General features: G+C 38.5%; 1 protein-coding gene across 1 annotated transcript in view; it reads right to left on the reverse strand.

The window, feature by feature from the left end:
• The window catches only part of cntnap2a (contactin associated protein 2a), a 373698-nt gene that overhangs the window by 218415 nt on the left and 142057 nt on the right, over positions 1 to 13226 (reverse strand). Inside the window, exons 12-13 of the mRNA XM_036557926.1 lie at positions 11798 to 11917; positions 6975 to 7175 (exon numbers count right to left, since the gene is read on the reverse strand). Of these exons, the coding sequence (XP_036413819.1) occupies positions 6975 to 7175; positions 11798 to 11917 (321 nt within the window). The remainder of the gene's footprint in view (positions 1 to 6974; positions 7176 to 11797; positions 11918 to 13226) is intronic.

Genomic DNA, 13226 nt, shown 5'->3' on the forward strand with positions numbered 1-13226 from the left:
ATATAGAGGTGTGTAATAAAACTTTGGGCCCACTGACGAGCCTGGCCATGTAAGAGGTTAAACGTTCTCCTGGTCCAACTCATCTCTGCCCACTGCACCTCCCACTTCCTTTTACCAAATGGTTTTACTTATGCTATGGGTTTATGCTAAACCTCTCACAAACTTCTTCAAAGAAACACACTAACAAGTGTTTTATACCAGCCTCATGAGTGTCATGCCACTAGAAGCAAGTACAAACTACTGCTACTGTGGTTTTCATTCATGAAAACACAGCATGAGAGAAATATTTCACTTCGCAGGCAGTTCTGCACCACCTTCTAATGGCCCACTTTCTCAAAGTGATGCAGTTTCTGGGAGGGCTGAAGCCACCCAAGCCCCACCTTTAACTCTAGGCATAAAGCTGAAAAATATAGGCTTAAAAGGATGTTACACTAAAATAATGCTGGTGTTTAACAGTGATTATCTCATAACTTACAAAATATATCATGACTTGATATCACGTAAACAATAAAATGTTTGTTTTATAGAAAGTATTAGCTAATGTAATACAGGAAAACAAGCTGCAGTTTAAATAACACTACAGTGATGGGAAAAGAAGGGATGAAAAAACATGCATAGTTGATGTTTACATTTAACCCCCCCTTCCTTTTTCACACATCTCTGAGTATACCCAAAGGATTAGCACATAGCTGCTTTACACTAACAGAAGCTTTCCAAAGATTTTTTCTTACTTCATTGAAAAGTAACAGTGAATATTTTAGACCAATTCTTTTGGAGGTTCAATGTTTGCTGAAGGATTAATTAATACCATAGATGTAAAATACCTTTATATTGCATTGAAGTATAACTTAGTTATGACAGCCTTACAATTCACTTAGAGTGCTGGAAAATACTTAAGTATAACTGCATTTGTAAATGAACAGGCCTTTTTCTGGTCTTTCTCTCTTTTTTTCCTCTCCGCTTTGTTTTGATGATTGAAGTTAGATTTTACTGCCGTTTATAGTTTTTTAATCTACTCTATATTTTGTTTTAATTTCCCTGCAAAGCACTTTGTGAACTTGTGTTAAAAAGGTGTTATATAAATACATTTCACAGTTTGCCCTTTAGTGCCTATATGTTCACTAATTAATTGTGGACGGACACGCTAATGGATTTGTTCTCATTATCCACCGCAGCCTCCATGGGTGACTTCAGAATAATCACCGCTCAGAGGGGGAAAGTCAACAGGAAGTCACACAGCAACGCTCAACGCACAGATAAATCTCATTATTAGTTGGTATACTAACAGCTTTGTCGATAGGCAAGTTCAAATGATTAAAAACCTTCATTTTCAAGACAAATCTGTGTCCTCTGCGCACAGCATATGTGCATTAGAAAAGTTATGCTCTGCAAAGCAACAACAACACGGAAAACGGACACAAATTGATGGCCACTGCAGGCCGGGGGAGACGCGCAATAATGAAAACATTGATTATTGGTACTGCCTTTTCCGAGCTAATATTGTGATATATTTGGTAAGTCAGGTCATACATTACAATGCCGTATTGGTAATCACTGCATACTCGGCAACGTAAAAACCATCTCAGCTGGCTGTTTCATAAACTGGTCCATTCCGACCTCATTTAGAAAGTCTTGTATGCACTTAAAGATATGGTAGCCCATTGTTTCCAATTTCTTCTGCACTATTTGAAAAAGCACTGCACGTTACACTGTGTGGCCATTTTGTGATGAACAGACCAATAGTAATGGACCACAAAAAATCATATTACAGTAAAAATAAATCTTATTACATTAAAAAATAAGAACTTCCATCTCTTGTAAAGTTATCATTTTGCAGAAATGAGGTTTTGTTACAATATCAATGATATGCTGACTGTTCTGTATTTCACTGAATGGAAATGTGTGCCATGAATAATTCACCTTCATTTAACAATGTTGTTACTAACATACATGCGACTAACATTAGTCTGAGATATCTCACTAGTTTAGTAAGTATTAACTCTAAAAATAGTAACATATAATAATAATTTACATTCTAGTGCACTTAGTGGTCATGTAATAGTGCATGGGGATTCACCTGGAAGAGTAACAAATTGGCTATAGATTTTGTTAGGATGGGCTTTCAAACTGAAAATGTCAACATAAATTGCAATTGCAATTTTTTTTATTTGCAACTTGTACACGCAGTTACATTAACTTACATTCAAAGATAAGAACTTCCTTCTCCAGTAAAGTTACCATTTTGGAGATATGAGGTTTTGTTACAAGTAATGATAAGCTAACTGTTTTACTGGATGGAAATGTGTGGTATGAATAAGCATTTTACCTTCAATGTAGATGCTAGCATACATGCTAATAACAATAGTCTAAGCTACTCACAAAGTGATAATTCTAAAAAATAGCATTGCAACATCAACATATCAGCTATTGCAATGCAATCCCTGCTAGAAAAAAACAGTATAAACCAGCATTGCTGGTCACCAACAAAACCACCATATCGTCCAAGTATCCCAATTTTTTTGATTATTAGTTTTCTGCATAATTTGAGCACAGCAGCCGTCCTTTATTTTGTGTGAAAAATTCATGATGATTGGCCAATAGAGAGTCTCAAAGATTTCTTTGAATAAAATCTCTTTACATCAACCTACATTGAAAGCAAAGAAAGTTTTTGCCCTCTTATGTAAAGTTGTCAGTTTGGAGATACTTGTTTTTATTTGGACAGCTACAATGTTGTATTTTGGATGCTGGTATGCTGGACAGCAGCAATGGAAGTTAATATGCTGGTCACCAGCAAAACCAGCATATTTTGTGTTTTGGATGCTGGTAAGCTGGTTAACCAGCATGACCATTGGGTGACCAGCTAAACCAGCACCAGACCAGCAAAAACAAGCATAAACCAACATGGAATTCACACTGGTCTGTGTTGTTTTTTTTTCAGTAGGAATTGTACATTTTTAAGTAGTAACTTGTCAACTTCTAAATTGGTCCAAAAATTTTGAAATAAACATTAACATTAACTCATATTAAACCATAAAAATGTTTTTCCTTCTCCTGTAAGTTTATCAGGTTTTGTTACAATAGGAATGATAGGCTAATGCTAATACTACTGAACTTGATTGGCATTTGGCATAAAGTCTGTTCATTTAACAATTTCTTTAAGTATTTTTACCATCTCCTATTCAAAACAACTAGTCTTTAATGAAGTTGCTAATAATGAATGACAGCGATTAGCCAACAGTTAGGATTATGAAAATGACACATTACTAACTGGTAGCTAGCTGCTTATGTTCATTGTTAGCAACATTAGCATATGGTTAAGTTGTTCCCTTAACGGCTCACATTGCCTGATACAGAACAAAGTAGAGAGTAGAAGGAACGATTTAGCCTATAACACTAATGTTGCTAATGATGAGATGCCATGCTAACTAATGCTACAGGCTTACATTCACCGTTAGCATGTATAGTAGTTGTTACCTCAGCACCAACATTGGAGGATGATGCAGCAGAAAGCACACAAACAACAGGTCAAAACGAAGAATACGCACAGACTGAAAGGTCTACAGGGAGAAGGGCTTTCGTGGCTAAAGGGAGAAGAATTCTTCACAGCCAGATTAGCAGCAGGAATGGGAGAGCCGGTCCCTGCATGCCCATTAATAGATTAGCATCAGCACCCTGCCCCACAGTGGCACACTGCAAATTGGTATTGCTTCCGTAGGCAGAAAGTAGGCTGCTGGAGCGCCAGGGGATGGCGGCGGACACAGACGGCACAAGTAACAGCAAGAAACAGTAAATAAATAAATGATCATGGCTGCAGAAAAAGAGAAAAAGGAGGGGAAAAGAGGAGGAGTAAAGCATCTGGCAGCATTATAAAGCCAAAGTCTGGAACTGGAGTTAGCGACAGCTGAGATGTCAGCACTGTCAGTAGTGTAGAGGTTTCTGGCACTTTCTTTTGTGACCATGTTGTCTGTTAATTTATGATATGCTAATATTTAAAATTAGCATAAAAAAAGTTATGTAGCTGCTAGCATACATGCTTATGGCAAATTATGGTGGGTGAGCTGTGTGTGTGTTTGGTTCACACGCATATCTCATAGACTCTTGTGTAGCCTCTGTTATGGTCTGAAACTGTCCATTCAGCTGTACTTAGCCTGTTTCAACATCATCTTAAAGCTCTACAGAGTTATATGTGTGATGGTTGAACTAGCCAGTGAGCTTGATGGGTCAAACTTACGGCTGACGTGAAAACGCTATCACCACACTACTGTTTCCCGGAGTGGACCAGTACCCATGCTAGACACCAGACGCATGTTGTAAGTGTAAGCACTACAATGTTACACTTTTTCTGTAGCTAGTGTTCATGCGAATATAGTGTTCATGCTAGCTACATAACTAGCTAATGTTACCATAGCAAACTCAATAAACTACCACCTGCTTGGCCCTTACAAAGAGTTAGTTTTTAAAAAAGTAAGCCTAAAAAAATCTTTCTATATTATAGAGCCACAGTCTGTAATTTGAATCAATAACAACCTGGACTAACATTAACTCAGACCAGGGGTCGGCAACCCAAATGTTCCGAAAAGCCATTTTGTCCTTTCAACAAAAATTAAACCACCTTGGAAGCCACAACATTTCATGTCCATTTTACCATCCTGGCTGTAAATATGTCTCAGTAGTACTAGTATAGGCTAAAAATATAATATAAATGAAAATGCAGACTAACTTTGCTCTGCTATAGCCGCTTTTCTCGCATCTCCAGCGGAAAACGTTTTCGCAAAAGTAGAATAGCTTCTTGTAAAATGTCTCTCAACGTTCGGCTTTTTACAAGGCTGAAGTCAGCTTCTCATTCCCCAGCTTCTTGTTCTAATTTTCCCATTCCACTTTAAATCATGCCTGAGGCACCAGAACTGCTGCACTATTTAAGGTGGAATGGGAGAATTTGAAGAAGAAGCTGGCGAATGAGAAGCGACTTCAGCTTTGTGACTTTTTAGCATTTGACAGTTTCTCGTTGCAGATTAAACATATCAGGAAACCAGCTGGAGGGATTATAAACGCAAATAATTCTGTTCATCTGTAAATTGTCGATGTTCGTCTTAAATCTTTCTCTTTGCCTTTTCGCTAGGTACTAGCTAGTCCAGATTGTTGCTGTTGCTATTGTGAGTCTGCGATGAATTAGCAGTTATGCATTAACTCCAGCATTTAAGACCATTTATTGTTATAACTGTTAGAATAATCAGCAGAGCTTTATTTTACTGAAAAGGAGGATTATTTTATTTTTACCTAAAAATCAAATTCCGCTGTGGAGCTGCAACAGAGCCGAATGAGGCTCTGGAGCCGCATGTTGCCGACCCCTGACTCAAACTGTAACTGACTGCACAGCAGGAGATGAGGGATTACAGAAAGAAGCCTAGAACAACCATACAGGTAAAAGACTCCTGTTGGCATGTTTTACACTGCTTATATGTTTAAACTTGCTTATTTCTGGCGTAACAGGGAAACAAATACCTTCCATCACCCGCTATCATTGCCTACTTATGAAATACTGGCGTTACAGATTTTGCCATGAGCATTTTTACTGCAACATGTCAATCCACACCGCCAATGTGTGGTTAAGTTCTGTCACTCAGCAGCATGTGTGTGTCAAAAATTACTTTGTGAATTTGGTCATAAGTGTTGGTATCCCCATCGTGGATATCGATACTGCGTTTAAGAGCCACTATCACTGCTGATACTGATACAGTATTGGGATTGGTGCAACCCTAATGAAAACAACATCAGTTCTATCTTAGTAAACTGTATTAAGTATTAATACAAAAAACAGCAACTGACACATAAAAAATGCCATTCAACTTTACATTCTTTCTGCACTTTTTTTTCCTTGTAAAGAAAACAATAAATAGTGTTTCCATAAATCTGACAGATTATCCACAATGCTAACACAGAAGACAGAAACAGAGAAAACAGTGAAAGGTCTATTCTCATAAAGTGTTTCCATTTATTTGTTTTCTGCTGTCTTTCATTATTTATACTGCAGCATTAAATTAGGGTTATATTACATCTTTGATAAACTGAACATAGATTTTGCCCTATTTCAAGTAATTTTGAAAGCATACTTTTGATCTGAGAAGAGCAAAACCAGCATAATCACTTCAGATCCTTCTCTTCACTAGTCCTGTTCCAAATCACAACAACAGTACATCTGTATAAGCCATACACAATGAGCACAGTCCAGGTTTAGGCCTTCCAACCTACAAAAACTGAAAGATTTTCTTTATGTTGCTGAATACACAGATAGCACGGTAGTGTTAATCCTATAACATGAATGTGCAGCATGAAGACACAGCAAAATCCCTATAATCCACATAGCAGCACTCAACACCACACTGTCCACATGTAATCCCATACGCTGCCATCAGTACAGCTGAATCTCCACAAGTTTGCGGACTCCTGCTCATCATCAAGTGTATTAATAGGGAGTTTGTCTCCCTTTGCTGCAGTAACAGCCTCTACTCTTCTGGGAAGGCTTTACACTAGATGTTCAAACATTGCTGTGAGGATTTCATTGCATTCAGCCACTAGACCATTAGTGAGGTCAATTACTGACGTTGGATGATTACTTCTGGATTCACTCCAGCTCATCCCAAAGGTTTTGGATGGAGCTCCATCACTCCAGAGAACACAGTTCCACTGCTCCACAGCCCTGTACTGGGGGCTTTACACCCCTCCAGCAGACAATGTAATATTCCCATATGTATTACAGCAAGTGTCTATATGTAATAATAATATGGCCCATACATATCACATATGTAATAAGAATTTACTAAGCATAAATGCGCTTTCAAAACTGAGTTTTTTGTAAAAAGTCAGGAGCATCTTGTTGGTGTTACAGGCCTAACCTGTTTTTCTCTGGTCTCCTTACAAAGTCAGGACCATTTTGTCCTGAGAAACAAACAAGCAATGAGCTGATATTTCCCTACCTGGTGTGTTGAGCAGGCGTGACATGCGGCAGCTGTATGCGACATGCTGCTCACAGTGTTCGGCGCTGCTGGTGATGGCACTAATCTGCTCCATGGTGGCGCTATAGTTCAGCTGCAGCACCGTGCGCCGCTCTCTGCTGGAGCCAGTCACTGACGTCTGAGCTGGCAGGTTGTTCACCACCGTCGTCCACACCTTGTCCTCTAAACACACAAAGACACAACAGGTGTTTCCAGGTTGTCATATTGCAGTTGTCACACACACCACTCTGTAAAATCTGCCTCGTAATTAACCCTCCTAGACCCCCTATGGTGAAAACACCTTGAACCCCCTCTTCTTATTTTCTGGTAAATTATTTCTGACTCGTAGCTCATAGAAACAAGCGGAGAAAAGTGTGAAAAGTGCATATTCTAAATGTTCAACTCATACCTCATTCATGACATTTCTATAGTGAGGACAACCACCAACTAACCTACTTCTAGGTTGTAGCTGACATAATTAGATAGAAAAAAAATTAAGCACCGCACCGGATTGCTGACCTTACATAACTAGTTACTATAAGGTCTTTTCACACAGAAAGCGACAAATCTGCCTGTCTCTCTCCACTTCCTATACAAAACGTAAGAACTCCAGTATTCAGCACAGCTTTTCATATAACAGGCAGAAAATTGCTAGGTGACTGCAACTCTAGCACAGTTACCACTACTTTGAATATGAAAATAAGAACGGCAAGAAACATTGAGAATAGGAACAAAAAAGAACATCAGAGGCAGAAAGCCTCCAACTTAAAGTCGACCTGATATCAAAATGGACCTTTTTACCTCATGGTCACATTAAACACAATTCGTTGTGGCCTTTCATTCAAAAGACAGTTTTTGTTTCTCATAATCTTTAATGGAAGTGTAGCGACTTTTGCCCGCTTCAAAACGTCATCTGATGTTTGGTTGCGCAGCTCAATTCCAGTGAAAAGAAAAAAACTATACTAACCAACTAACTAATACTAACTAATATCTTAGTGGGCAATCCCTCCTCCTCCCACCACCCTGACCTACCATCGAGTCAAAATACCCATCATCATCTCCACTCCTTACTTGATTTACTCTTTCACTTTAGGTTATTGCACTAGTTGTAAAAATAATTACTTATGAGTTATTTTACTTTGATTACACTGGCAACTCGTGATCATGTTATCGTGAGTGAGGTTGTTCAAATATCTGTCAGTTTTTGCGCTGTTTTCTAAAGTTTTCTAATGCACCGTGAAGCTGTGAGGCTGTGGGGCTCTAAGGCTGTGAGCCGGGTCAGCTGATGATGGACCACAGTGCACATACACACACTCACGGTCCACCTCTTGCCCACCTCTTATGTTAGGTAGTTACACTCACTCATGGATTTAACTATAATTTTCTTTTTTTTAAGTTTCTTTGCTTTTGCCATTAAAGTGAAAGAAAAGTAAAAGCAACATGGATGCAAAAAGGCTAGCCTGCTAACCAGTGCTTTTCAAATCCTGAATAATAAAATTAAATCATGTCCCACCCACAATTATTTCCTGCCAGAATAAGAATTCTGTTTCACTTGGAAATGAAACATCACATTAAGGAAGAAAAGCGCATTTTGCTTTCTAATTTTGGGTTGTGTCATGACCAAGAAAGTTGAAAACTTTTCAGCTAAGAGGCAGGCAGTCATGTATTCAAACTACTAGTTTGAAGATGCTGGGCTTGCTTTCCTGAAAACATCTAAACAAGAAGGGGATTATTAAAAGGTAGAGTGAGCATCACACTGAACACTCTCTCTACTCAGTTAAGATGACTAAACATTGGCTTCATTTTAGTACAGTAGTGCTCAGACTGAGACACAGCCTGTATGTAGGCACATAGGCAAGGTTAGGCTGCAGTATGGTGGGGTTTGAAATAAACTTGTTTCTCAATTACAGTTAGTTTCAAAAGGTATTTAAATATGCATTTTTATTTTATGCATCAGTTAGCCCTACTGAAGACACACTGCATAAACAAAAGGTTGTGTTCTCGTGGCTTTTTTTGTTTTACACAGTGGCAGAAAAAGATTGTGAAGTGCACTTGTGCAGCACTTAGTGAGATTAACTTGTTAATTTGTGTATTTTGTAAGTATAAAGAAAAAAACAAATCCCAAAAAACAAAAAGATGTGATAAGACATATTTTCTCCCTCCAACAAGTTCTGTGCGGTTTTGACAGGGCTAGAATTGGGCATCCCTATAGACTAGAGGCTGGCATTCCCGCCGGACCTACCACAATATTTTGTGGCGTGGGGCTAATTTTCAGTGTCGCGTGGGAGTGGGCAGTTAACCAGCCTAGTGTCGAGAAATCACACAAATCAAAGAATAGCCAAAATAATATAATAATCAGTTAATAATATGTATATATAAATAATATCTAACAGCAAAATAACTAAAAAAAATAATGAACTAATTCTAAATATCAGTGAAGCAACCAATCACATGAAGAATATGCGAATTTCATTCTTGTAGGCTACAGAAAAGGTGGAGCCTTCAGACAGTCAGACAGCCGCAGCTGTGGAAAATATTCTTAATAAAGGCAAATATAAGACAATAAAGCCGACTAACAGCAAGTCTGACATGTTGCAGTCCTGTTAATTTGTGACTAATGCAGACAAAAAAGAGGCTATTTGGGTCTGTGAGCCAGGGCAGGACAAAACATTAAGGCTGCAGATGGCAGCGGGACAAACGGTGCAGATTTTCTGCAAGAGTGGGATGATATCTTGCAGGTGCAGTGGGGACAGTAAAAATGGTCCCGTGCAGATCTCTACTATGGACAGTGTGCTATGGTTTCTCAGGGTTAGGCTTGCTCATCTCACCTCCTGCTGTTTATCGCGGCGAGTAGTGGCTAATTAACCAGAGCCCTAACTTTCCATCACTGGCCGCAGATGTCTGGGAGTGAATGGCGCAAGACTAATTTTCTCGACATTTCTCCAACTTCGATTTCTTCACCATGGTCAACTTTACTACTTTAATAGCTCACTAGCTACAGTGAGTAGGCTTTAGTGATTGGAGTTAAAAAACAAGTTGGTTTAAAATCACAGCGGTACTCAGTGATGGCATGCAGCCATGTAAACGTTGCTATGGTGACAGCTGCAGGCGGAAATTGATAATGACCAAATGAGAGGTTTGGTGGTCACTTTTATTTGTTTAAGACATGAGGATGCATAAACTCAACATCTTTGGGTTCAACCTTTATTATAAGAGAGCAAGACCAGTTGTGTTTTGTAAGACTTTGGCTGGCATCAGAGGACGTCTTTTCCTTTTAGGCAATCAAAAGTCTGTGAGGGACCTAAGCCTTCCAGGCAAGAGTGCCTAAGCTGCCCTTCTAGCTCCCCACGCTAAAAAAGGATGTTCTGCCTACAGCAGTTTAGGGGGTTAAGGGGGTTTCAGAATGTAAATGTAATTCATTACATAATTACATAAATATGCATTGTATATGAAATTCATAGCTGATATAAATCTGAGCTATTAATAAAGGAAAAAAATTAAGGCAATGTTCACTACTTCATGTTGAAGGAGCATTTCTTCTCAGAACTGAGTCATGGTTTAGTGGACATAAGTGGTGATTTACTACAACAGCTGTTACAAATTCAACACATTAAAGGATTATACTTTCTGGTGCGTTTTGTTGTGGATGTCTTTCAAGTTCTGACTAAAATTTCTATCCTCCTGCATGCCTTCGTGCACTCTCTTGGGAATAAAGTTCAATGAACTCTCTATCCGTTTGAATTTGCAAAGCCACTTTCATTTAATTGGCATCTCTGCTGCCCATCACATTAGCGCAGGGGATTTTTCAAGACTTCGGGCCTGGCCCAAACTGATAGCATTTCAGCATTTCATGTGCTGATATCCACACACGCCCGATTTCTGTAAGTAACTTATTTCACATTTGATGTTTGTTTGGACTACCGGGACTTTTAACACTGTAGTCCAAGATTGGCGCAGCGTAACGGAGCCAGGTTGCCTTGGAAACAAATGGGCTGCGATGTTAAAGCAAATGTTTGGCCAGAGAAGGGATGGTGTGCCTCTCTTGAATCTCAGGAGTTGGCTTAGGAAATGTTTGTAGTTTTCTCTGGAGGAAGGTGCCTCGAGTAAAGAGCGTGCCTTATTTAAACACTGCGAGCTGGTCTCTGAGCGATGTCTCATATGGCGCGCTAATGCAAAGTAAACCTCGGGGTATTTAATTAACGTGAATTAAATGCATATCAGAAACCAGTATTATGCAGTGAGACTGAACTAAAAACTACTGAATACTCAGTTTTTTTTGACGCCTATTCTACAGTTTATCCTACACTTCTATTTTTCTCAAGGTTTATGTAACAAAAACATGAATTATGATGGTGTTCTCAGAACAATGAACTTGCCACCTGAGTGTTTGGGGTTATCTGGATTGTGTGAAAAAGAAACTGCAGAACCAACTTCTGCAAAAATATCCATACAAATTTCTTTGAAAAACTGAAAGTAAGTTTTCTGAAAAAATGAAAGCTGTAATAAAGCAAAGAGTGGACACACTAAATACAGAAAATTTTGATATTATATTTAATTTTCTGTTAAATATATGTTTTCCGCTCTTTTCCTGACGCTGAAAAACAAATAACTTGTACTTAATGGCTGTTTTGACTAAATTAAATAAATGAAGGGTGGGCTCTGCACTGTATGCAGTTAAGTTTATGACATCACAAAAACGTTTTGAAATGGGCTGTTACTGCAGTTTTATTTCCATATACAGACTGGCCAATTCCAGTTTTCCATGTTATGGGCCTTTTCATACTGTTAAGATTTTTATGAATTACCTGTCATGTTGCAGATGACTTTGAAGGGTCCTAGAGGTCCACTGCCGTCGGGGTCAATCCAGTACAGGTCCGAAGATCTACCCAGGTGTTTATAAGCCTCACATGACTGTTCATACACAGCTATAAGGGAAGAAATGAAGTGTTAGACTGAGCAGATGGTTTAACACTGTTGTCATATCATTCATTTTTTTTTTCCAAGTTTTTACACCATTTGAAAGCACCAGCTGCCCTTTACAGTGTGTGAACATCATGAATGGACAAACAGAAATGTTGCAAAATTACTTATTATCAAATCTCATTCATTACAGGGAAAGTATATGTGAAATGCTTCATTCTAGAGAAACTTACTGAGTCAGAATAGTTTATAGCGGTGGTGATAGGAACCAGACGTCTTGAAACGTTTAATGCTTCTAGAAGCTCCCTCACAGAAAGTTATTACATGAAATGGCTATAAATGTGCTGCTTGATGTCTGAAACATTGTTATGATAGTTTTGAGAAGGTTTTTATCTAAAACATTATATAACATCCATTTAAAGTGAAAGGTTACATGCAGTAAAATATCTCCAAAGAAAACTTGTTTTTTTCAGGTTTACTGCTCATTTTGGCTAATAAATAAAATGGCTATATTTGTGTTGTAGACATGGTGACCTGTGGTTCCCATTACCACCACTGTACAGAAATCTGAGTCTCTCTACAATGACCCATTTCACATCAAACCACTCTGAATGACTTCATTTACAGCTCAACCACTGATGTATGCCGATTGTTTGAGAAACTGATGTTAGTAAATTCTCCTATAAGATGCATTAAAGTTAAAAACATTTGCGACTGTAAACAAAAGGCTTTTTGAAAAAGATTTTAATTGTAAATGTTCCCTCCGTGATCACAATCACAAACCCCTGAGGGCTAAAACAGAACATTTCAACAGCAGCCAGTTTATTTAATTTTGTGTCCTTGAAACACAACAGAGCACAACTAGAAAACAATCTGCAATAAATTTGCAATCTACTGCCATTGTGGTGCACTGTGTGCATTTGAGGTAGATCTAAATGGAAGCGGTCATGATATTGTGTAATGCATTATGTAAAGCCTCCCCACTGTGCGCCTTTTAGACAGCGAGAGGCATCTTTACAAACACACATCAAATATCAAACAGCTACGCAAGCCCTGGAGGAATAAGGTGAAAAAAAATGTGAGCTGAATTTCTACCCTGTAGTTTTTCTGCTGGCGTGTATGAAAACCAGGTACAAAAATGTTTTAGTGGAACTGGTTTTCAGTTTTTTTCCCTCAAAACACATTTTCTCTTTTTTTTCTCTACTGTAAAGGTGCACTGGAAGCATAACATATGAAAAAACATCAGGAGGTAAGTCGCTAACCACAGGCTAACTTGGTTGTATAAGTCAAATAGTTGCACTAATGTTCTGCAGA

The sequence above is a fragment of the Colossoma macropomum genome, unplaced genomic scaffold, assembly GCF_904425465.1.
Source record: "Colossoma macropomum unplaced genomic scaffold, Colossoma_macropomum, whole genome shotgun sequence".
In the NCBI taxonomy this organism is placed as follows: domain Eukaryota; kingdom Metazoa; phylum Chordata; class Actinopteri; order Characiformes; family Serrasalmidae; genus Colossoma; species Colossoma macropomum.